Source organism: Mustela erminea, chromosome 12 (genome assembly GCF_009829155.1).
Source record: "Mustela erminea isolate mMusErm1 chromosome 12, mMusErm1.Pri, whole genome shotgun sequence".
Taxonomy (NCBI): domain Eukaryota; kingdom Metazoa; phylum Chordata; class Mammalia; order Carnivora; family Mustelidae; genus Mustela; species Mustela erminea.
The window spans coordinates 4,986,007-5,007,928 of NC_045625.1; the positions used below are offsets into that span (position 1 = coordinate 4,986,007).

The 21,922-nt window shown below is 45.1% G+C and overlaps 1 protein-coding gene across 4 annotated transcripts in view; it reads right to left on the bottom strand.

The window, feature by feature from the left end:
• NUP214 (nucleoporin 214) overlaps positions 1 to 20,814 on the bottom strand; it is a 101,879-nt gene extending 81,065 nt beyond the window's left edge. For 2 of the 4 annotated variants that reach the window (XM_032308157.1, XM_032308155.1), the window contains exons 1-13: positions 20,644 to 20,814; positions 17,562 to 17,757; positions 16,814 to 16,965; positions 15,779 to 15,977; positions 15,045 to 15,115; positions 13,909 to 13,972; positions 13,345 to 13,448; positions 11,327 to 11,433; positions 10,354 to 10,420; positions 7,137 to 7,263; positions 5,932 to 6,093; positions 1,974 to 2,415; positions 108 to 280 (exon numbers count right to left, since the gene is read on the bottom strand). In XM_032308157.1, coding sequence (XP_032164048.1) covers positions 108 to 280; positions 1,974 to 2,415; positions 5,932 to 6,093; positions 7,137 to 7,263; positions 10,354 to 10,420; positions 11,327 to 11,433; positions 13,345 to 13,448; positions 13,909 to 13,972; positions 15,045 to 15,115; positions 15,779 to 15,977; positions 16,814 to 16,965; positions 17,562 to 17,757; positions 20,644 to 20,688 — 1,909 coding nt within the window. In that variant the 5' untranslated portion in view covers positions 20,689 to 20,814. The remainder of the gene's footprint in view (positions 1 to 107; positions 281 to 1,973; positions 2,416 to 5,931; positions 6,094 to 7,136; positions 7,264 to 10,353; positions 10,421 to 11,326; positions 11,434 to 13,344; positions 13,449 to 13,908; positions 13,973 to 15,044; positions 15,116 to 15,778; positions 15,978 to 16,813; positions 16,966 to 17,561; positions 17,758 to 20,643) is intronic. The other 2 variants (XM_032308154.1, XM_032308153.1) reach the window with 1 other exon arrangement.
• Between the last annotated feature and the right edge of the window lie 1,108 nt (positions 20,815 to 21,922).

A 21,922-nucleotide genomic window follows, 5' to 3' on the forward strand; every position in this document is an offset into this window, starting at 1 on the left:
AACAAATGGGTCTCGTCTGACTACGAGGGCGAGGGTTCCTAACAACTGAAACACGCAGATGCAGGAACTCAGGGCTGAGCTCTGGAGCAGTTTGCTTAAAATCATACCTGATGCCGAGGGAGAGACCGAGGACTTTGACACGGAGCTGGGCGGTGCTGAGAGGGGCGTGGGGTGGCTGAGGGGTCCAGAAATAGCCGGCTTGGTGGCAGAGGGGAACGGCAGTGTCGCGGGCACACCCTGGGAGCTGATGGCAGGAGTGGAGGGAGCCATGGCAGTGAACCTGAAACGGCAGCCCGACTGCTTGAGGAGCGCCCGCGCTGAGGCCCCTTCACGCTGGTCGTGAGCAATGCCACGGAGGGGACTTACTGCTCCTGTGCTTTTGCCTTGTGAGACAGAAACATTTAGCTATTTCTTACAAAAGGTGAACGCTGCCAAGGGAACATTTGATCTTATCTTCTGCATACTGAGGAGTAAACTACTCCATGAAAATAACGAGACCTAACATGAAGGAGAAATGAAATTGTGAAATATTTTTCTTTTATCAAGACAAGTGAAAAAAAAAAAAAAAAAAGGAGGCGGGGGCTCCAATAAACTTAGGGAGAGGCTAGCATTGTCCTTCTGCTGAGGAAATCACTGAGAACTCACTTCAGGGCGCTCACCCCTCTGGGGAGTGAGAAAGGCAGAGGGGAGCAGATCACCGTCTTTGGGATGTTCATGGTCACGGAAAGTTAAGTTTCACCTACAGAGCAAAAGCCTAGAAACAATCTAAACGTCCAGTGTGAGCTGACTGGCTAGGGACATTTCAGTGAGACTACAAAGTGGATTCCAGGCAGCCCTTAGAATGAGGTGGCTGTGTGACAATGGCAGCAGCAGGGATGACAGCCAGTATTGCCTCCAGGGCAAGGGGAGCCAGCAGAGGGGAGCGTGGGCAAGCGGGGATCGCTTCCCGCAAGCTTGCATGCTAGCGGGGAGAACACGAGCAGCAGATAAAGTGGTAAAAAAATGCGATCTGAGGGAGTTGGCAGGAGCCCCACGGGGAAGAAAGCGAGGACCACGTTATGGAGTCTGGACTGTCCTGGAACAGCACTGAGAGGCCCCTGAGGACCATCGGGCAGGAGAGTCACCTGACACAGGGACAACTTCACAGACCACCGTGGTGGCTATCACAAAGTGCCTCAGAGAGTAAAGGGGAAAAGGACCACAAGAGATTCATTCCCCTCCTAGGACATATATTCCTTATTGCTTCACTTTTTTAAAAATAAGGATTATCGGGGCACCTGGGTGGCTCAGTGGGTTAGGCCGCTGCCTTCGGCTCAGGTCATGATCTCAGGGTCCTGGGATCGAGTCCCGCATTGGGCTCTCTGCTCAGCAGGGAGCCTGCTTCCCTCTCTCTCTCTCTCTCTCTCTGCCTGCCTCTCTGCCTACTTGTGATCTCCCTCTGTCAAATAAATAAATTAAAAATAAATAAATAAATAAGGAATATCAGGGCGCCTGGGTGGCTAAGCTGGTTGAGCATCTGACTCTTGATTTCAGCTCAGGTCATGATCTCGGGGTCATGGGATCGAGCCCCGCAGGGGGATCCGTGCTGGGCATGGAGCCTGTGTGGGATTCCCCCTCCCTCTGCACAGGTGCTCTCCCTCTCAAAGTAAATAAATAAATAAATAAAATAATGAGTAAAAATAAGGAGGATCTCCTACATTTTAGATCTAAAAAAGCAAAAACAAGCATATAAATATAAACCTCTTATGATTAAAAAAAATTCTAAGAGACTCTTCTGGACTCCAACCACTGATTAAACACAAACATTTTACGTTGTTTAAATTCTTACCACTTGCCATTATTACTTTGGAAGGCAGGAAAAAAGAGAAAATCTATTTGTAACTTCACTCACAATAACTCAATTTCCAGCTACTAACACGTGATATTTCTACTCATGCCACCAAAGCAGCAGACTTTCTTCAAGTGTTACTTACTTCTCACTAAGGTTGACCTTGACCACTGAGGGTGGTAAGGCAGTCTTCAGTCCTATGTTTGGAGCAGAGGCACTTGACATCGGCGTGCTTTCCAGGGGAGGCTTAAAACCCAAGGATCCAAAGGAGAACGAGGCTGCGGACGGCGTCATGGGAGAGGCTCCAGGGGTGGGCGCTAGGGAGGCTTGAGAGGAAGGGAAAGAGAAGATGGACGCGCCCGAGCCGCTGGAACACGGCGGGGGCTCCCCTGGGCCAGCAGCAGATGACCTCAAGGAAGAAGGGCCGAAGGAGAACACAGAAGGAGCTCCGACAGCAGAGGGCAAAGAGAAGGTGGAGGGGGGAGCAGACAGTGATGAAGGTGGACCTGGTGGACCCGGGGCTGCGGGGGCTGGCGCGTCGAGCTTCTGCGGGGCTGGAGACGAGGTTGGGGTAGTGGGAGTACTCCCTGTGGTGAACAAAATGGAGAAAACGGGAGAAGTTAGCGCAGGAACAACGGATGTCCACGTGACAGAAAACAACTGAAAAGGGCTCGTGGCAGAAGGAAGCCAGAAAGAACAGTCCTAGTTCACCAGCGGGGAAAGAGGGGAGCCTGGATGGCTCAGTCGGTTAAGTGTCTGCCTTCAGCTCAGGTCATGATCTCAGGGTCCCGGGATCAAGCCCACATCAGGGTCCCTGCTCAGCAGGGAGCCTGCCTCTCCCTCTCCTCTGCCTACTGCTCTGCCTACTTGTGCGCACGCTCTCTCTCTCAATAAATAAATAAATAAATAAAATCTTGGAGAAAAAAGTGGGGGGGGGGGAGTAGGGTGGATGTGGACTTTCCACATGGTGAAATGGACAAAACTTTGAAGGAAAAAGAAGACATGAAAGACATTAGATTTATAGGACTTCACGGGCAGAATCAAAAAATGCATGTCTCAACGTTACAGTGAAAAAGAAACCATTCTGCAACATTTCACAGAAATCTGGGAAAAATTTTAATTCAGACCTCCACTTTGTAATAGTCACTAAAACCAATTCCAGATAAATTAAGGATGTCTACACATGCAGAAGCACATGTACGTGTACATCTCCAAACAAACGTGGCAAAAAGTGAAGAGTCACTGAAGAGCCTAATAACTTGAAATTTAGAAGTAACCAAAAGAAAAAAACCACAAAAGGAAAAGATTAAGATTTGACTGAATAAGGGGTGGCTGGGTGGCTCAGTGGGTTTAACCTATGCCTTCCGCTCGGGTCATGATCCCAGGGTCCTGGGATTGAGTCCCGCATCGGCCTCTCTGCTCAGCGTGGAGCCTGCTTCCCCTTCTCTCTCTGCCTGCCTCTCTGCCTGCTTGTGATCTTGCTCTCTCTCTCTCTCTCTGTCAAATAAATAAAATCTTAAAAAAAAAAAAAAAAAGATATGACTGAGTAAAAATGGTTACATAACTTAAAGGTAAATGAACTAAGAAAACTCTGTGGCAAATGGTAATATGTTTTATATTTTTTTAAAAGCTCATATAAATTGAGATGAAGAAATTTCAAGACTCTGATATAAGAACTTAATTCATAAAATACATTCAATCTGCCTCATCAAAGAAATGCAAATTAAAATGGCATATATTTTTATTGTCGTATAAATTATCAAAATTTAAATACGTATAATCCCTATGTTTGGAAGGGAAAAATGAACCTGAAACCTTTTACACCAGCAGGTACCTAAGTTAGCATAACGTTTCAGAAAACACTTTGGCATTATGTCTCAAAAAATCCTAAGAAATGGACTCGGTAATCCCACTTCTAAGAATAAAGCCTAGAAGAATAACCTGAAACATGAAAAAGACATTTAACACAACCCAAATTCTAAAAGATGTTCAATGGAATAGTAAGCATTCTTTTAAATCAATCACAAAGATTACAAAGAACCTAGAAACACAATTTAAATTAAAAGCATGAACACCAAAGATGTGTACAACAGGATTACAACTATGAAGAAAGATGTTTATGAAAAAAACACTAGAAGGGAAGAGCAGGTTTAAATATTTTTCTGTTTTCCAAAATTTCTATAAACATCTTAATTTGCCAAGTTCAGTGAGTCAATAAATAAGTAAGAAAGCAATATTTTTTATCAATAAAGTTATTAGGTCTTGATTCTTCCAAACGGTCTCAGCTGACAATTTACCTTCACGATGTCAAAAGTAAAGAAAGACTTAGGGTACAAGTATGAAAACACTTCTGAAAAAGAAGACTCCAGTAAACTGCCACTTTTATGGCAGGGTAAAAATGCTAGCAAATGTATTGTTAATACTTCCTTCGCACAATATCGAACCAGTGACAGCTAACTTCTTTAAAGACACAAACATACAGATGTTCCTCAGTTCCACACACATTCAAAAGACCAATGTGAAACGTATATGCCAGACCCGAAAGAAATCAGGGGCATGTTCCTAACCGAAAATAGAACTGAACATATGAAAACCCCCTGCTCATTCAGCCCAGCATCCGTGGAGCTGTAGCGTGGAAATAGGCAGAACCATTAACGTTTCCCTGGACTGCTTTAGCTACAGCTGGCTGCCTACTTTCTCCCTTCCCAGGCTCTCTTCTGCTCATCTGAACACGGGTGCCTCCTTTGGACCACGTGTGAGCGAAGACGGGGCTCTCTCTAGGAGTGGCGAAAAATAAAACTAGCCTCTCCGTGTGTTTGGGGGTTTGATGGGCTAGTTGCAAAGTCCCTCACACTGAACTGTGCTCAGAAACAAACATCATCCTGCAGGCTCCCAACCCAACAGGGTGTACTGCTTGTGAACAGACAGACCGACCGTGCAAATGAGTGTAGCTGGTGATACTCAGGAGCGCTTAAAGTTAAAAAACAACTCGGAGGCCACACTGTGGATGATAAGACGCGCCAGCACAAGACTAATACAGGGTCTGCCTGGTCCCTGTTTACTTCTTGGGCTCGCACTGCCAAACAGCAGGAGCCCAAGTGTCTCCACAGCTCTGTTTATGAATGACGCACTCTGCACTGGGAAGCAGAAAGAAAATACACTGTCAGCCTTACCCAAGCCAGCTGGTCAACATGCTTTTTCTTAGATAGAGAACTGGTCCCACCACACTTTTTTTTTTTTTTTCCTCTAAAGCCAAAGACAGCTACAGTCATGGAATTCAAAAAGAGAAGTGGTGAAATTTTAAAATATGGAACAATCCTCTTTTAATGTTTTATATCTAGTTCTCACAGGTGATACACTAGCACTGAAAAATGTGGAAGTACAGATTAGCGTCTGCATGGGCACATTTACGTGTATAAAGACTCAGTACCAAAAATGTTGACTACGGCTACTGATGATGGCTGATGGGCTCCGAAATGATTTTGTATTTTCTAATTTTCCTCCAAGAATCACATACTACTTAAGCAATATTTTCAAAGAGGAGGAAAAGAAACCTAAAGAAAATTAAATATAAACAAAAACAAAATCTCCATGTTCCCACCAACCAGATAAAACCACTATTTAGATTTTAATATGCACCTTTCTAGTATTTTCCCTATGTACATATTTTTTCTCATGCAAAAACCATAAAAAAGTATACAGTGCATTTTCATGATACATTCCATAAGCGCTTTGTCAATGAATGTGACATTCGTAAGTTACACGGCATTCAGCGCATGCGTGTACAATCCCTTAGGACCGCAAATGTCTGTAGGATTCAGACCAGAGAACACAGGGTGCTGTAAAAGGACACTGCTGCTAGACGACCTGATGGGATCCATCTGGCTGGACTTCTTTTTCCCTAAAGTAAAGGTTGGAAAATAAAGCTTGTGGGGATGCAAGAATGTGCGTATGCTCAAGGAAAAGTTAGTCCCAGCCTCATTAAGACAGACTGGCCCAATGAAGAGGACCACTGTGTGTCCCTACACAGTGTTCATCCTCAGCAACGGTCCGGAACAAGCCCCTGGTATTCCCTCTGTGCCAGAGCAGGAAGAGGCACGTACCTGACGACTTGGGTTGTCGCTCTCCTTCTAATGAGAGCCTCTCTGGCGTCTTCATGAGGGACCTAACCCCGGGATTTTGATTGATCATATAAAATGGACAAAGCACACCATCTGTTGAAAGTAACATAAGAACTGGAGCAGGTGGGAGAGTCTTCTCATCATCTGTTAAAAAAAGAAAGTGCAAGTGAAAAAAGAGCCAGGCCATGAAGTGACTGGCGGGAAGAGAAAGACCGCCCCGAGCGAGAAGGCGAGTAGCAGACTCATCCCCACGGTAGTTCAAGTCCGTTTGTTCCGATTCTCACCCGAGTAGCCTCGGGAGCACTGGCTCTAGAAAGAGAGCTCCTGCTGTTATGGACTGCCACCGTCTTGCCGGACCCCGCAGGGAAGCTCCAGCAGACTAACGCAGCCATGACTGTCCCTAAGCTCCCGCCAGTCTTACGAGTCTCTCACTGTTTAAGATGTTCCCCTGACCGAGACAGGCATGTCACAAGAGGCCTGGCCTAGCAGAAAAGCGACAGACTACTCACTTTGCAAAACACACAGAAGGACACAGAGAAGTGAGTCAAACTACCTTATATTCATTCACAATTGAATCCTAACATGTGTTTTGTCAATTAAGACTGAAGAGAATCAGTGTAAGTGAACTAAGGAGACCCAATAACCTGCCCAGGGAAAGGACAGGAAGGAACTTAGTGGTGCTCACAAGGACACCACTCTACACTGAAGCACCGAAGAGCAGAGACTCCGTGTTCTGCGGCACGTGTGCAACCCTGCCACCCTCCAGCAGGGAGAAGACACACTCAGGCCCACTTTGGAAGCCAAGTGCTTGAGGTCCCCATTCTCTGACCCATGTCTTCACACTAAAAACTGCTATGCAGGACTGGACGAGGGTGCTGCTGTTCCTGTGCAAAACCACCGGGGAATGAGACCCCTGTTCTAGATTTCACCCATATGCGAAAACACATACAGATATGTGCGCGTGCACGCACACACACAGACTGGCTTTTGTCTTATCGATAAATGTCCATCCAAGTTAATCTCAAGTCGTCACGACATACTCTCTATCATTCTTCAAGTGGAAACGAGCTACAGAAGTTAAAAGCACCCCGCAGGGTAGATTCTACCAGGAATACGACGAACTGGACTTAAATATCAACCATACTCAGAAGACCACGTCTGCGTAAGCTGCATCGGGCCATACTTACTGATGGTGATTTCCACTTGGTTAGTATAGTCGATGGCAACTCCCACAGGCAGCGAGTCATCGCTCTTGTCTGTCACAGGCAGTTCAGCTCGACTAGAATCCTCCAGGAGCCAAGATTCCCAATTAATCTGGAAAAAAGTAGAAGATGAAAACGCTATGTTGGTTAGAGCTCTGCATTGGTTCTCCCATTGTACAAAGAGGAGAAAAGAAAAGACAAGTCACTGGGTTTAATGTGTTGACTCAACTCTGAAATCTGGGAAGATGGTCTAAAAGCCCTGAGCATCCTGGCACGTGAGGCGTTCATTTTCCAAATCAACCTATGTGCTCCTCATAGAACAAGTCCGTGCCTCGTGACTAAATCACCACTATCAGGAACACTTTCCGAGGTACCATCCACCCCAACTAGGGAGACTCCTAAAAATGGTGGATGAATCTAATACTTGCACCAACCAGTTATTAGCTGCTCCTGGAAATGTGGGACTGGTACCAGGAACTCCGGTTGACTGCTACCACAGTCTTGAGCAGTGTGGCTTATAAAGCTGGCCAGGTGCCCTACGCTCACTTGTCCATGGAGAGAGTTACCCTTAGTTCTTGTCTTTCCAGATCTTGGCATCAGTTCCTCGCATAGGCCCCTCTTCCTGCTTTTGGGGTCCTTGAGAAACCACTAACTCTTTCCCATAAACTCCCCTTCTGCTTTTGTCTATGCTTGAATGGGCTGTATTCCTGCAAATAAATGATTTTTAAAAATCACTCTATTTACCTAACTTTCAGTGTGGACCAAAATTGGCCAGCATGAATCAAAAGGGAATAATGCTCCATGAATAACAGAAAATCAAAAAGCTGTTTAGGAAAGGGAACATAATCACACCCATGACTTAGCTATACTGAGAGTAAGTTGACTTCAACTTTGAAAAACAAAACATAAACAAAATTGACTTCAACTTTGAAAAACCATCTAAAGACAAAATAAAAAAGACTTTATAATCACTATAGAACAGAATGCCAACGGTACCAGTTTCGATTTTGCAAAAGACAAGCCGCAGGTGGCAACAGCTGGGAGGTGGGGGTAGGTACACTCAAGGCAAGGGGGAGAAAGTAGTCCTCTCACAAAGCAGGTCAAGAGATACTGTGTATGGTGACACCATAAGAAATGAAGTAAAAAACATTACTTACAGATATAAAGGAAACCAACAGAAGGAACTACAACAGTGCTAGAACCCCTCTGAGAGGAAAGATAAGGATTTAAGGGCCATATGTGAGCTATATTCTCACCTGCCACAACAGGTAATAATATCTAAAATCAATAATCACTAACTAGGGACGAAGCAGACTATTATTTATTTTTTTTAGAGGTGCAGAGAGGGAGAGGGAATCTTAAGCAGACTCCATACCCAGCTCAGAGCTTTACATGGGGCGTGATCTCACAACCCTAAGATCATGACGTGAGCCAAAATTAAGAGTCAGGGCGCCTGGGTGGCTCAGTGGCTTAAAGCCTCTGTCATCGGCACAGGACGTGATCCCAGAGTCCTGGGATCAAACCCCACACCGGGCTCTCTGCTCAGCGGGGAGCCTGCTTCCCTTCCTCTCTGCCTGCCTCTCTGCCTACTGATCTCTGTCAGATAAATAAATAAAATCTTAAAAAAAAAAAAATTAAGACTCAAACGCTTAACCAACTGAGAGATAAGGAGGTAACCTTGAAAAGTAAAAATTTACGGGGCGCCTGGGTGGCTCACTCAGTTAAGCATCTGCCTTTGGCTCAGGTCATGATCCCAGAATCCTGGGATAGAGCCCCGCATCGGGTTCCCTGCTCAGTGGGGAGCCTGTTTCTCCCTCTTCTCTGCCCTTCCCCCAACTCACACCCTACTCATGCTTCCTCCCCTCCCCTCATGTTCTCTCTCTCAAATAAATAAAAATCTTAAAAAAAAAAAAAAAAAGTAAAAATTGACAAGTTAAAAAAGGTCCCCTCTAAATAGGTTTGGATAAGGATGGGGTAGGGCAGGGTTAATCTTTTCATTTATAAGCGCTATTATTGGACTTTTTTAGCCACATGCATAAATCATCCTGATAGGAAACAAATATACAAGTATATTTTAAATGTGTCAGAACATAAAATAGTTGTGTTCTTAGAAAACCGTTACTAAAGACAATCTAAAACTTCACATCAGACCGCTGAACTCTGGCCTGTGACCCCAAAGTGGACCATCTTAGATACTAAGAAAGCCACGCACTTACAGTGGACTGCCTAGCCACCCAGAGAATGAGGGATAAATCCCAAATGGTTGGAGAGGCCTAAGTCTCTGTGTGGGGGTGTACACAATGTCTTTAAACTCAAGGCAGAGTTTTAAGAAGTTTCCCAGGACACCTAGGTGGGGCAGTCAGTTAAACACCTGACTCTCGGTTTCAGCTGTCACGATCTTGGGATCGTGGGACGGACCCCTGCATAGGGCTCTGCACTCAGTGCTGAGTCGGCCTGAGTTTCTCCCTCTGTCCCTACCCCCTGCACTAATGCACATGCTCTATCTCTAAGATAAATAAATAAATCTTAAAGAAAAAAAAAAAGGAAGAAAAACTTCCCTTTTACCAGATCCCTCTGTGGTCACCCTGCATAACCTACCGGGTTTGGAATGGCTTACCACAGTCAGCTCAGCCCGACTCCAGTCAGCAAGGAGGAGAGAGTGCGAGAAAGGAGGCGGCACTCACACACACAAGTGCTTTTAGCTCTCTGCTGGTTTTTCAAAGTGAAATACAAAGTATTGCTGCTGAGTCACAATTTGGTACGATCTGCATGTTTCTCTCCATTAATCAAGGATGGGTTAGAGGGGACTGATCAGAGGGGCAGATTCAAGCAACAGGAAGAAAATCAAGATGGTAAAACAGAACAAGACAAAAAAACCCTCCTATACACCCAGATGTGCTCCTGGGGGAAGCTGATTATATCGTATATTTTTCCACAGATTGGGAGTGGATCTGGAAAGGAGAGAAGGGTTTTTTATGACAGTGCAGGAGATGCTGGGTCTGAAACCCACATCTGTCCAACGTGATATCCAAGCCATCTGGCCCAAAGCATTCTGTCACATCGGCCAAGTGTCAGCTTCGCTCTCACACAGAAACTCATCCAAACGGAGCAGGCTTCATCTAAACCTTCTCCATGAGTTAACTCTCTCCAGAATCTTTCTTAGAAAAGTACCCCAGAAAAGCGACCAAAGAGTGAAATTTACCTGATCTGCCTGTCGAGCAAGGATACTGACTTCTGTTGAAGCCGCAGACGCAGCCAGCACTAAATCCCTTAAGGAAGAAAAGCGGAAGACCATTAAATTGAAGGTCAAAGACAGGACAAGATCAAGTCAGAATTTCCAATAATCGACTACCCTCTAAACAGAATAATCCGGTGAATTTTCAGAAAAAAAGCTTTGCTTCTAGCTATCTATCTATCAAGGGAAAGCTTTCGCTCTCAGAGGAAAACTTTTTTTTCTTTTTAATTAACATATAATATTTTATTTGCCCCAGGGGAACAGGTCTGTGAATCATCAGGCTTACACATTTCACAGCACTCCCCATAGCACATTCCCTCCCCAGTGTCCATCACCCAACCACCCTCTCCCTACCCCCTCCACTCCCCAGCAACCCTCAGTTTGTTTCATGAGATTAAGTCTCTTAGGGTTTTTCTCCCTCCCAATCCCATCTTGTTTCATTTTTTTCCTCCCTATCCCCCTGCCTCTGTGAGAAATAACTTTAATATGTTCCTTAAATATCAATATTGCCCTAAGTCTTCACTGGGGTTATTGAGAAAAGAGGGTTTTTAAGATTATTAAGTATTCGATCTAGGTAATTTAAGATTGGGAAAACGGAATTAGAGAGGAATTATCCAGCTTCAGAGGAAAATATGTTCAAGGGCATCTCAATTCTCCGTTCTCCTTTCCTACAGAAAATAATTTCAGGGATGCCTGAGTGGCTCAGTCGATTGGGTGTGTGCCTCTGGCTCAGGTCATGATCCTGGGGTCCTGGGATCGAGTCCCACAGCCTGCTTTTCCCACTCCCTCTGCTCCCCTAATCCTGCACTCTTGCTCCTTCTGTCTCAAATAAATAAATAAAATCTTAAAGAAGAAAAGAAACAAATTCTGAAGTTGGAACACAGCACTGTGGGCGGGGCCCGACCGAGAGGGAAGGCGGCCCTGCTGGCTCCCAGCTCACCACTCTTCGATGTGGCTGAGGTAGTAGTGGTGCTGCCGCTCGGTGCAGCTGCCATAGCAGGGCTCCATGAAGTTCACAAAGATCTCTGGGTGCTTTTCTTCCTTTTTCTACAATAAACAGAAGGAGAACACACCAAAAAAATCCCACATGCAATTTTTCTTTAATGCTACACAGATAAGGATCTCGAAAAAGAAAATCACTTGTGTTTTATGAGAAAATTCCCTCAAAAACCTACGTCCGAACACACAACACACTAGAAAGGCAGAGGTGAGTAGCTGGGCAACTTGAATGCTGGCCACTGACCGAACTGGACTCCAACTGCTTTGTCACTTTCTGGCCGTGGGACCGGCATGGACGGATTGCTCAGCCTGTCTGATACAGTTTTCTTGCATCTGTGGTGGGCCTGCTGAACCACTCCACAGGCTGTCTTAAATGTGGAACAAAATGATACATGTAAAGCCTCTAGACCAAGACAGAGAACATAAGAAAGAGTCCAGAAACGCCAGAGCTAATATTATCCCTGGGAATAGTAAATTTTTATGAGCTCTTGAAGTAAGGACCTCAGTAAACGTTACTTTGAAAGTTCAACATTATCAGGAACCCAAGACTTAATGAAAACAAGGCCCTTTTCTACATGTCACTGGCAAAGATTAAAAATGGTACCACTGCAACTTGATACATGTGTGGGGCAACTGCTGGTGGGAGATGTATTAACAGCCACAACTTTTGTAAAAGACGCTTTGGCAAAGCTCTGCATCTACCACTCAACCAAACTCATTCCTAGGTATTTATCCTAAAAAATAAACATAATTGCATAAAATGCACATAAAAGAACACATCGTGGTATTCCTTAGAACAGGAGAACACTGAAAACAACGTGAGCATCCAACAGTGAAGGAACCAAGGAAATGATCTGTCCAAAAAGCCAGATATAGACTGTATTCACCGACTTAGAAAGATGCTCACAATTCCCCACTAAGTAAAACAAGGTTGCAAGACAGAGTAACTCGTGCAACTCCCACTTTTGTTACATTTAGACATTTGTTTATGTATTTGTAAATTTTTTTTTGGACTTTGAGAGCAAGTAGGGATTTGAAAAGACAAGCTCTACCTCATTTGTTTTTTTTTTAAATGCCCCTGCAATTTAGTAACATTTCATAGATCTTATTACTAATGTTCTTCCCAGTTTCCAAAATGACTTATTCATTTCAAAATGACTTAGGTCATTCCACTCTCTGCTCCAACGGCTCCTTGAGCACCCAATGCACACCTCACCTCTGTCCTCCGTCCCTTGTCGTCATCTGCCTCGTACGCTCCCTCGCCCTTCCCATTCCTTGCTCTACACTTACTTGCTAACTAGCACACTCATCAGAATGTCAGATCCACAAAAGCAAGGACTCTGCCGGGTCACCACTGTATAAAGCAGTGCCTGGCACGCTGCAGGCATCTGATAAACATCAGATAAACATAAATAGGTGAGAGAATTTTAAAAATCAAGATGTTGGCGCACCTGGGTGGCTCAGTCAATTGAGTGTCTGCCTTTGGCTCAGGTCATGATCCCAGGGTCCTGGGACTGAACCCCACATTGGGCTCCCTATTCAGCAGGGAGTCTGTTTCTCCCTTGCCTTCTGCCCCTCCCCCTTACTCGTGTTCTCTTTCACTCACTCTACTCTCACTCCCAGATAAAAAAATTTTTTTTAAATCTTAAAAAAAAAAAATCAAGGTGTTTTCTTGCTTTCCTAAAATCTATCAGGTTAACAGCTACCAGGACTCGCAGCTTCCAGTATAAGCAAAAGTTAACTTTCAGGATTATTTTTATCTTATGACTAACCAGGAGAACATGCTGTAAGCAGACACCATAATTTTGGCCCCAGGCCAATGGTACAGCATTTAAGTTTTATACTTAAAGTTGTACTAACCCTACCAGCAAAAAAAAGAAACTGAACCCAAAGCCTTGAACTTTATTAGAGGATCTCTATGATTCTCAAAGGACAAAAATGTCCCTTTCGTACACATACCGGGAGGAGAGCCATCACCACATCTGGAGACGTTTCCAAGGTCCCATCTGCAGCAGCATATACGATTGTGAAGACGTAAGTGCCAATCCACAACACATCCAGAACTGAAACACACGAACTCTGATAAAGTATCTTATGTTTGGAGTAGCTCCTGTATGCTAAAAAATTAACAGCCCATGGATAAAAAAAACCCAGAGTGCTGTAGTTTTAACAAAGGTCCAGATTTCACTGACTAAACACAATTCACAAATACAAAGAGTTCAAGAAGCCCAAATTCCTCCCAAAGTGATTTTTTTTCTAGCAGATTACAACGAGGGCAAATTTTGAACAAATCCTAATAAAAAAATCAGGATCCATTTACTGTTATTTACCACAAGACAGAGGTGTCTACCAGAGGATGACTGTTACGCTGAATTAATTAGCTAACTGTAATAATGGAAGTGTTCACGCAGCAGGTGCTAACAGTTTCCTGAATGGGCATGTAGCCGCATCACACGATGTGAAATTTCTGCAATACTGTCACCGCATTAGAGGTCGACTCAGTAAGAAAAGCAGATGGGTTACCTCTGACAGGATGATCTGACTCATAAAACGGTGGGCAAGGGATGACTTTTTTTTCCTGCAAAGTCTGAAAGAGATTGGGGAGGGGGGGGAGTGTCAAATAAATAAATCTTAACCAATGAAACTCTGTCAAACCCAGCATGTTCCCCCCAGAAAGCACTGTGTTTCATCTTCCCAGCCAGGAGAGACTGAACACTGGGAAGAGTGAATGACTACATCCAGGATCCTGCCCTCCTGAAATCTCCCACAAATGTGTTCAGGCGTAGAGAGAGAGGATGCTCAAGCCAGTACCGTGTATCTTAGCAAAGCCACCCACACTGACACAGCCAGCCTCCAGCACTGGAACAGAGAAGTAAGTTACGGTACATTCACACAGTGGACTACTATGCAGTCATTCAAAAGAATGAAACGGTTCCATAGATAATACACTGGAAAAAAGACCCTAACAGAGTATGACGTTTAAGACAAAAAAAGACAAGAGAAAACCAATAAAACTAAGCCAATTATCTTCTGACAGGCTAATGCCCTAGAAGAATATGTACCAAATTTCATATAACCATTTTTTGCAATAACAAGAAATAAAACCTTAAGGTCAAACCCACACCACTACATTCCCTGCTTTACACCCACAGAGAACGGTCTGTAGAGGAGGAATGCACAGCAGCACAGTCCTTGGTACTGCCTGTGGACCCCTCCTTTCCATCCAGGCTTGAATGAACATACATGGATTCTTTGCCAATTTATACTGAAGAATATCTGTGACTATTATCTCAAGAAGACCCCCAGGAGAGGATGACAGAGTGACGGGGCATCCACTGTCGTGGGTGCCTATAGTTGGAGAAACTGACCTTTCAGATGGGCTCAGCTAACAGACAAATAGTATGGCAGATGTTTAGTAACACATCCATACACAGACCATTTGTATAAGCAACCAGAAAAGTCTGGAGGCTGTCACTAAAAAAACACAGAGCATTTTAGAAGAGTTCCGCTCTTTCCTGCATTTACTTGTTTACTGATGAATTTGTTGCAGTGAGCATAAATTACATCTAAACAGAAAAGAACACCAGTGAACCCCCAAACCATCCCAAAAAAACAGTGGGTAACTTAAGAAAAGGCCTGAAGTCCAAGGCAAGACTTACGGGAAGATACTGGACCACAGTTCCATTCTGCTTCCCCACTGCCAGCTGCTTTCCTTTGGGGCTCCAGCACACTGAGCAAAGAAGAAAATGCTGCCAGTTAAGAACTGAAGAGAATGGAGCACACCAGTGAGGTCTGTACTGAAACAGCCATATAATCACCACTTCATGATCCTCTGTCAGTCCATAGAAGGCTGTAGGATCATCCTTACTTGGCAAAATTTAAAAAAAAAAAAAATCATTTTGACAATACAAACCAAATACAACTCATCACTAGGCCATTAAATCAACTTCTAAAAATGTTTTTTTCAATCAAGTGTCGTCCAGAAAGCTGGAAAGTACAGAAAACTCTATAATCTTTAAAGAAGGAGAATAAAGGTTTTCAAGTATCAAGAAATCATTCTCTTACTCATACTCGATATTTGTAGTGCTTTCTCCATGCTTTTCAGTGTACTCTCCACTGCTCTTGTGGATCCAGAAACAATCACTCTCAAAAACACATCTGTAAACCAGCTGTACCAAAAGATCTCTTTCCCCAGAAAACCCACACACATTCAAGTTAAATCATGTCTGCTGCATGGCTTCAAACATTCACTATGGCAATAAACAATGCTCTCCACTTCTACCAGACCACTACACACAAAATGAAAAGCCCCATTTGCGTTTATTTCCAGGAATTAATTTTTAAGTAGGTTACCATTACTGTATGTTACGGAGTGAAAGCCTTTATTACCCACCAGATGTTACTGCCACTGTGGAAGGGAGAGTCGCACACACTTTCACTGTTTCTGTGATTTGCAGGACAGCAATGCTGCCATCGGCCAGACAAACTGCCACCATGGAGGGAACGGTGGGGTTCCACTTCATGTCGATCACCATGCCGCCTGCATCTTTCAAAAGCTTGTGATACGCAAATGGGCGTTTCTGCTGTTTGGCCTTTTAAAACAAATGCCCAGAAGCAAAAATAAATCGATAAATTAATAAACACATAGATATTTAATAGAGGAAAGTCATCGAACGTGCAAGTTTTCTCAAACTACAGTTCACTTTTCTCCATGACTAAAAATAAATGAGCTCTACACAACAGTCTATTTGTTGTAGACGATTTCAACACAACTCTGAAAAATTGCAATCAATTATCTGAGCACACTAGAGGGACTCCCAGCAGGGGAATACACAAATGCAAATTAATCAGTAAAGAGCAAATGTAACATTAAAATCTTGGCTCTGCTTCTTAATAGTGTTGGGTCCTTGGATGTTTAAATTCTTTGGGCCTGTCTCTCCACCTATAAAATGAAGATAATAGCACGTACTTTGTGAGGCCGTGATACATACTGAGTGAGGACAAGGCATACAGAGCACAGGGCCTGGCAGACAGTCAGGATAAACACTCAAATTAGTGGCAGTTTTCATTATGAAACTGCTTGGAATGGAAGAACACTACCACAAGTGGTCAGAGACCCAGGATGTAGGAATTTCTGACATTACTGTTAATTCTACAACCTTGGGCTAGCCACCTAAGGATCCCTGGACTCCGGCTGTCTCATTTGTAAATGAAACAAAACACCCTGGGGCAGATGTTATGAAAGAATTTCTTGAAGTCCCTTCTATCTCAAGGATCTATGATCCTACAGTTAAGGATTTTCTTTTAAACGCATACTTTAATCTAGAAAATAACTCCAACGGTCAACCCAGGAAATTCTAGATTATGATTCAATACCAGAAGATCTTTTTAGGTCTCATGTTGACATTACAGTTTGCCGGTAGCTTACCTCATTTGAAAATGTGCGAACATCAAAAAAAGCGATAATGGAACCATATTCACTGGACATCATGCACACGGAGAGTGTGAGGTTATCACAGCTCAGGGCCAGGTGGTGTATTGGGAATTTCATAGGAACCAGCAAGCTTTGAACTTTATCAACTAAGAAAACAAAAAAAGATAAAGCAGAAGCATAAGCCATAAACCCTTTACCCAGGTCTGTGTGAAACAATTTTCACATCTATGTAAACATACGAGCACACTTTGATACCTGCTCATGCAGCTAAATCTTAGCTTTCTTACAGATGGACAGTGATGCATTAAATTTCCCAGACTCTTCCCCGTATGACCTAGGCAAACTGTGGCTGCTACCCTCATTAACAATAACGTCCTGTACCCATATTTTTGCAACGACGTTTCCTCTCTGTTTGGATGGTACTATTGCGCAAACCAGAACGCCAGGCAACAAAACCCTTCTCCTAGGCATCCCGAACCCAGGTTCAACTGAGCAAAAATAAAAGCATGGTAAAATGGTCAATTCTTCTTCCCTGAGTTCAGAGGAACAACTCATCAAAGAACCAAAGAGAACAACCAGAAAGGCTTCCACCATCCTGGCTGGAACTTATTCTTCTGGGCGACCAATGGGAAGAGTAACACCAGTTTTAATTTATATCCTAGAATGATTTCTGGGAAAGGACACCACATTAGCACTTTATTACACCTCTCTCTCTACCGTGCAACAAAATTAAGTAACGTACCTATCTTATTGGGATCATCACCAGGTTTATTTTGAATCAGAAGATTTTTCGTAGGAAAAATCTGCAACCCACTGGCTCCACCAGCAAAGACCAGGCCGTATTTGTTGGACACGGCAAGCAGACTCGAGCGTTCCTTGGGCAACTCCTCAGGCGAGTCAAAGATTCTCACCTTCTTCAGTGCTCTAAACTGAAAATCCTGTTGAGGGAAGAAACCAAGATCAACTCAGGGAAAAGAGGAAAATAATCATGTCTGTCATTATATTCCAATAGACGTAATTCCAGTATAACAAAATGAGTATTACCCTGAGACCAAGGGATATGTGGCTCAGTGGTTTTTAAGCTTCCTCTGCCCACTGTGGTACCTGGTATAGGGCTTATTAATGTCGACTGAATGAAATAAAGTTTTTTAAAACTTCTTTCGTGAAGTCTTCCTTAACTAATTCAGCTCACACTGATCTTTCCTTTTCTGAACTCCAACTTTATTGTCCTAACCACCACATGTGCTGCACATTCTAATTCATAATCTTGTCCTATTTCATGGTATTTCATCCTATTTTCTGGGTCATATGACCCACAGTGGTGCTTAATAACTCTGGTTAAGGGGGAGACTGGGTGGCTCAGTTGTTAAGTGTCTGCCTTTAACTTGGGTCGTGGTCCCAGGGTCCTAGGATCAAGCCCCACATCGAGCTCCCTGCTCGGGGAGGCTGCTTCTCTCTCTCCCTCTGCCTGCTGCTCCCCTTGCTGGGATCTGTCCAGTAAATAAATACAATCTTTAAAAAAACAAACAAACTGTTGTTAAATATTGAAAGCATCACCCAAATACACTGTTAGCCTGAACTTCCAGTGCAGTACTCAACAAATATATGCATATATTCATGGAAATAATGATCCCAGGATGATAACCAAATCCCAAGAACTGGCTTAGGTGCATTAAATACTAAACAAAATTCCATCACAGAAGAGGGCAGGTATAGTCAATCTCTTAATATTCCAGACCTGTAAACATACCTAGATGGTATGAGGACATCTAAACACAAGTCCAAAGCCCTAGGCTGTAAGGCCAGGCATGGCTTGACATGCCCACCTCTGTAGCCTCACAACACTGTGCTTTCCTCCCATGAGTGCACCATTACCTCAGGGTTACCTCCATCCCAGGCCTGTTTCTTTCAACATTCATGCTCTTTAGCACTTTAGGGCTGGGAGCCTTCCCCAAACTCCTGTCAATGCCTGACTCACCCAGTCTTCCAAAAATATATCTATACACTTCCAAAGACAATTTTCAGTGTGTATCACCTCTTAGTAAGAATTCCCTAAGTTTGGAGTGCCTGGGTGGCTCAGTAGGTTAAGCCTCTGCCTTCAGCTCGGGTCATCATCCCAGGGTCCTGGGATCAAGCCCCCCAATCGGCTCTTTGCTCAGCAGGGAGCCTGCTTCCCCCTCTTTCTCTGCCTGCCTCTCTGCTTGTGATATCTCGCTGTCAAATAAATAAATAAAATATTAAAAAAAAAAAAAGAGGGGCACCTGGGTGGCTAGTGGGTTAAAGCCTCTGCCTTCGGCTCAAGTCATGATCCCAGGGTCCTGGGGTCAAGCCCCACATCAGACTCTCTGCACAGCAGGGAGCTTGCTTCCCCCTCTCTCTCTGCCTGCCTCTCTGCCTGCTTGGATTTCTCTCTGTCAAATAAATAAATAAAATCTTAAAAAGAATGCCCTAAGTTTACCAATCACTGTATTAAATTGTACCATAAATGGCTAATTCTATTCTTCAATTCCAAATCTATCTTATCTTAAGTCAAGGTTTTGGTAAAAAAGGTGAATTCCCTTTTGCCTACATCCCAAAAGGGTAAAAGCCAAAGACAGCCTTTCTCAACTTTCAACTTTCATTTTGATACACTTGTGATGTTCCACACAGAATCCCTAACACACCCCACGTACTAATTTCCTTAGATTTGGTGTTTTACACGTAAGTGCTAAAAGATGAACTGAAATACTCCTTTTTTTTTTTTTTTTTTTTTTTAAATACTCTTCTTAATTCCAAATGAGTAACCCGACCAGAAACTCCCAGCTTTCCAGATGAGACCATACAGGAGTAGACTGAAATTTTCAGTATTTTTGTACTTCTCATCCTGATAATCCTAAATACCCTATTTGGGTCGTGGACACGGGGGGTGTGAAGAGACACTGGGATGAACAGGCACAGGAAAGCATTTCTTTCTGTTATAATCCGTAACTCAAAGGGAGACTGTCATGGTCCAAGTCTGTGGTTCTGAAACCTTCTTCTCCTGCCCCAGCACAGCGGAGAAACTGGCAGGCTCTCATTGGTTGGCTCACCACTCCCACCCCGCTCCCGACCAGTCATTCTCAACAAAGCAGAATCACGACTCTACTCCCTAAAGGCACTTCAGTGACGGGTTCAATCGCCTAAAAGCTTCCGGAAACTTACTCGTCACCGTCACCTGGATCACCTGCCCCTCTCTTCAGTTTCCTGACTGTACCCTGATCCCCAGCACCGAAACAGTCCTCCTATCCCGTTCTACTACAGGTTTGGGAACGGGTCATGAACCCTGGCTCTGCGTCAGGCACGCCTGGACCGAGGTACAGAGGTAGTGCAGTGAGTGTCCAGGAGAGGGTCTTAAAAACAAAAACAAAAACAAAAAAAACCCTACATTTCAGCCCCTTTATCGAACGCGACTTTGGGTGAGCTACTTTCCCAGCCTCGCCGCGCTCCCCTTCATGAACAACTACTCATACGGCCGCTGTGATGAGTACCACGGTGTCCGGCACACGCTGAACGCTCAATAAACAGTCATTATTACCACGACTCCGACCGCCACATCAAAGTAACGAGGGCAACTCAAGCGGCGCGCACAAGACCGGGAAGGGACGGAGAAGCTGCATTCGGCGGGGCTATCGCGCCGGCCGCACGGCAGAGCACAGCAGGTCGCGCCGGCGAGAACTCTGAACGCGGCAAACTGTTCAAGCAGGAGGCGGGAAGCGGGCAGCCGGCCCCCGCGCTGCGCCGTTCAGCGGGGTTCCAAGGCAACGCCGGACCTAAGGAAGGGAGGGAGGCCCCGGCCAGTCTCTGACCTTCATCTCCCGCTCGGGGATCATGGCATCCATCTCGTCTCCCATCGCGTTACCCTCAGTTGTTCGAAGCAGCCGCCGCCGCCGCCCGCGCGCGGCCTTGCCCACACAGCCCAGGCTGCTCTGAGGCCAACTTCCTTCCCTCACGGAGGGCGGCGCGCAGCAGACCCCGTATTTCCGGCGCGCGTTGGTGACGTCGCGCGCCCCGGGCCGCCTAGCGGTCGGAGGAGGCTGAGCGACCCACTGAAGTCGCGCGCTCTCCAGACCACTGCTTCCCATTGGCCAGAGGGCTGAAGGAGGCGGGCGAAGCCCCGGGCCGACGCGCCTGCGCCCTGAAGCGCCGAGGTCCCGCCCACTTTGTGTGATTAATGGCCAGGCACCCGCTCCGTTGCGCTGCGCTCCTCGTGGCGCTGAAGCCTCGCAGTTACGGTGGAGCGCACGTGGTTCTTAACAGTCCCGTAAGGAGAGGAGTTAGGAACCTGACCAACATCTCCAGGGCGCAGCTCTTGAGAGAGGCTTTGGAGGGGGGCGAGGAGGAACAGAGGTTCCGAAAGTGGGTGGATGGGGGCCTCGGGGGCCTCTTCGCTCTAAGCGCGGGGATCCAAAGGGCAGGGCGACGGGCACCAAACATCGGCTTTGTCTACTGCCGTCAGGGTAATCATTTCCCGAGCAAGAGCGCGGGCATTGCGCAAAACACTTCACTCGCGTTGTTTAAGCTCCAACGCATCCTAGTTGCCGAGGGGTTTATTGTTGCCATTTAACTGATGAGAAATCAAGAAAATTCCCCAGTGCCCCGCATTCGCAAAGTGTTGGTGAAGGCAGGGTTAGAATTCCGCTTGTCCAGACATGCTGATTGACGACAGTCCACCGTACAGGTGTTTGTGTTGGTATAAATGCTCTAGGACAGAAATTCATCTGGAGCCTGTGGGTTGACTGTAGGGCGGGGGACCTTCTGCCTCTTACTGTTTGGTTTTCAGCAAATTGCCTATCTGTTCCAAGACTGCTTCTCATTTTTATTTTTTTAACACTTTATTTGAGAGAGAGCGCATGATGGGGGTGGGGTGGAGAAGCAGACTCTCCACGGACGTGCGCTCCCTACTTGGACCCGGAGATCATGGCCTGAGCCAAAGGCAGCCGCTTAACAACGAAGGCGCCCAGGCGCCCCCCTGCTTCTCATTTTGAAAATAAAGTAACATAATAGTATCAGCCTCATAGGGTGTTGTGAGGAGTAAATGAAGTCCTGCCTTTAACAGAGCCTGGCACATAGGACACCTTCATTTAG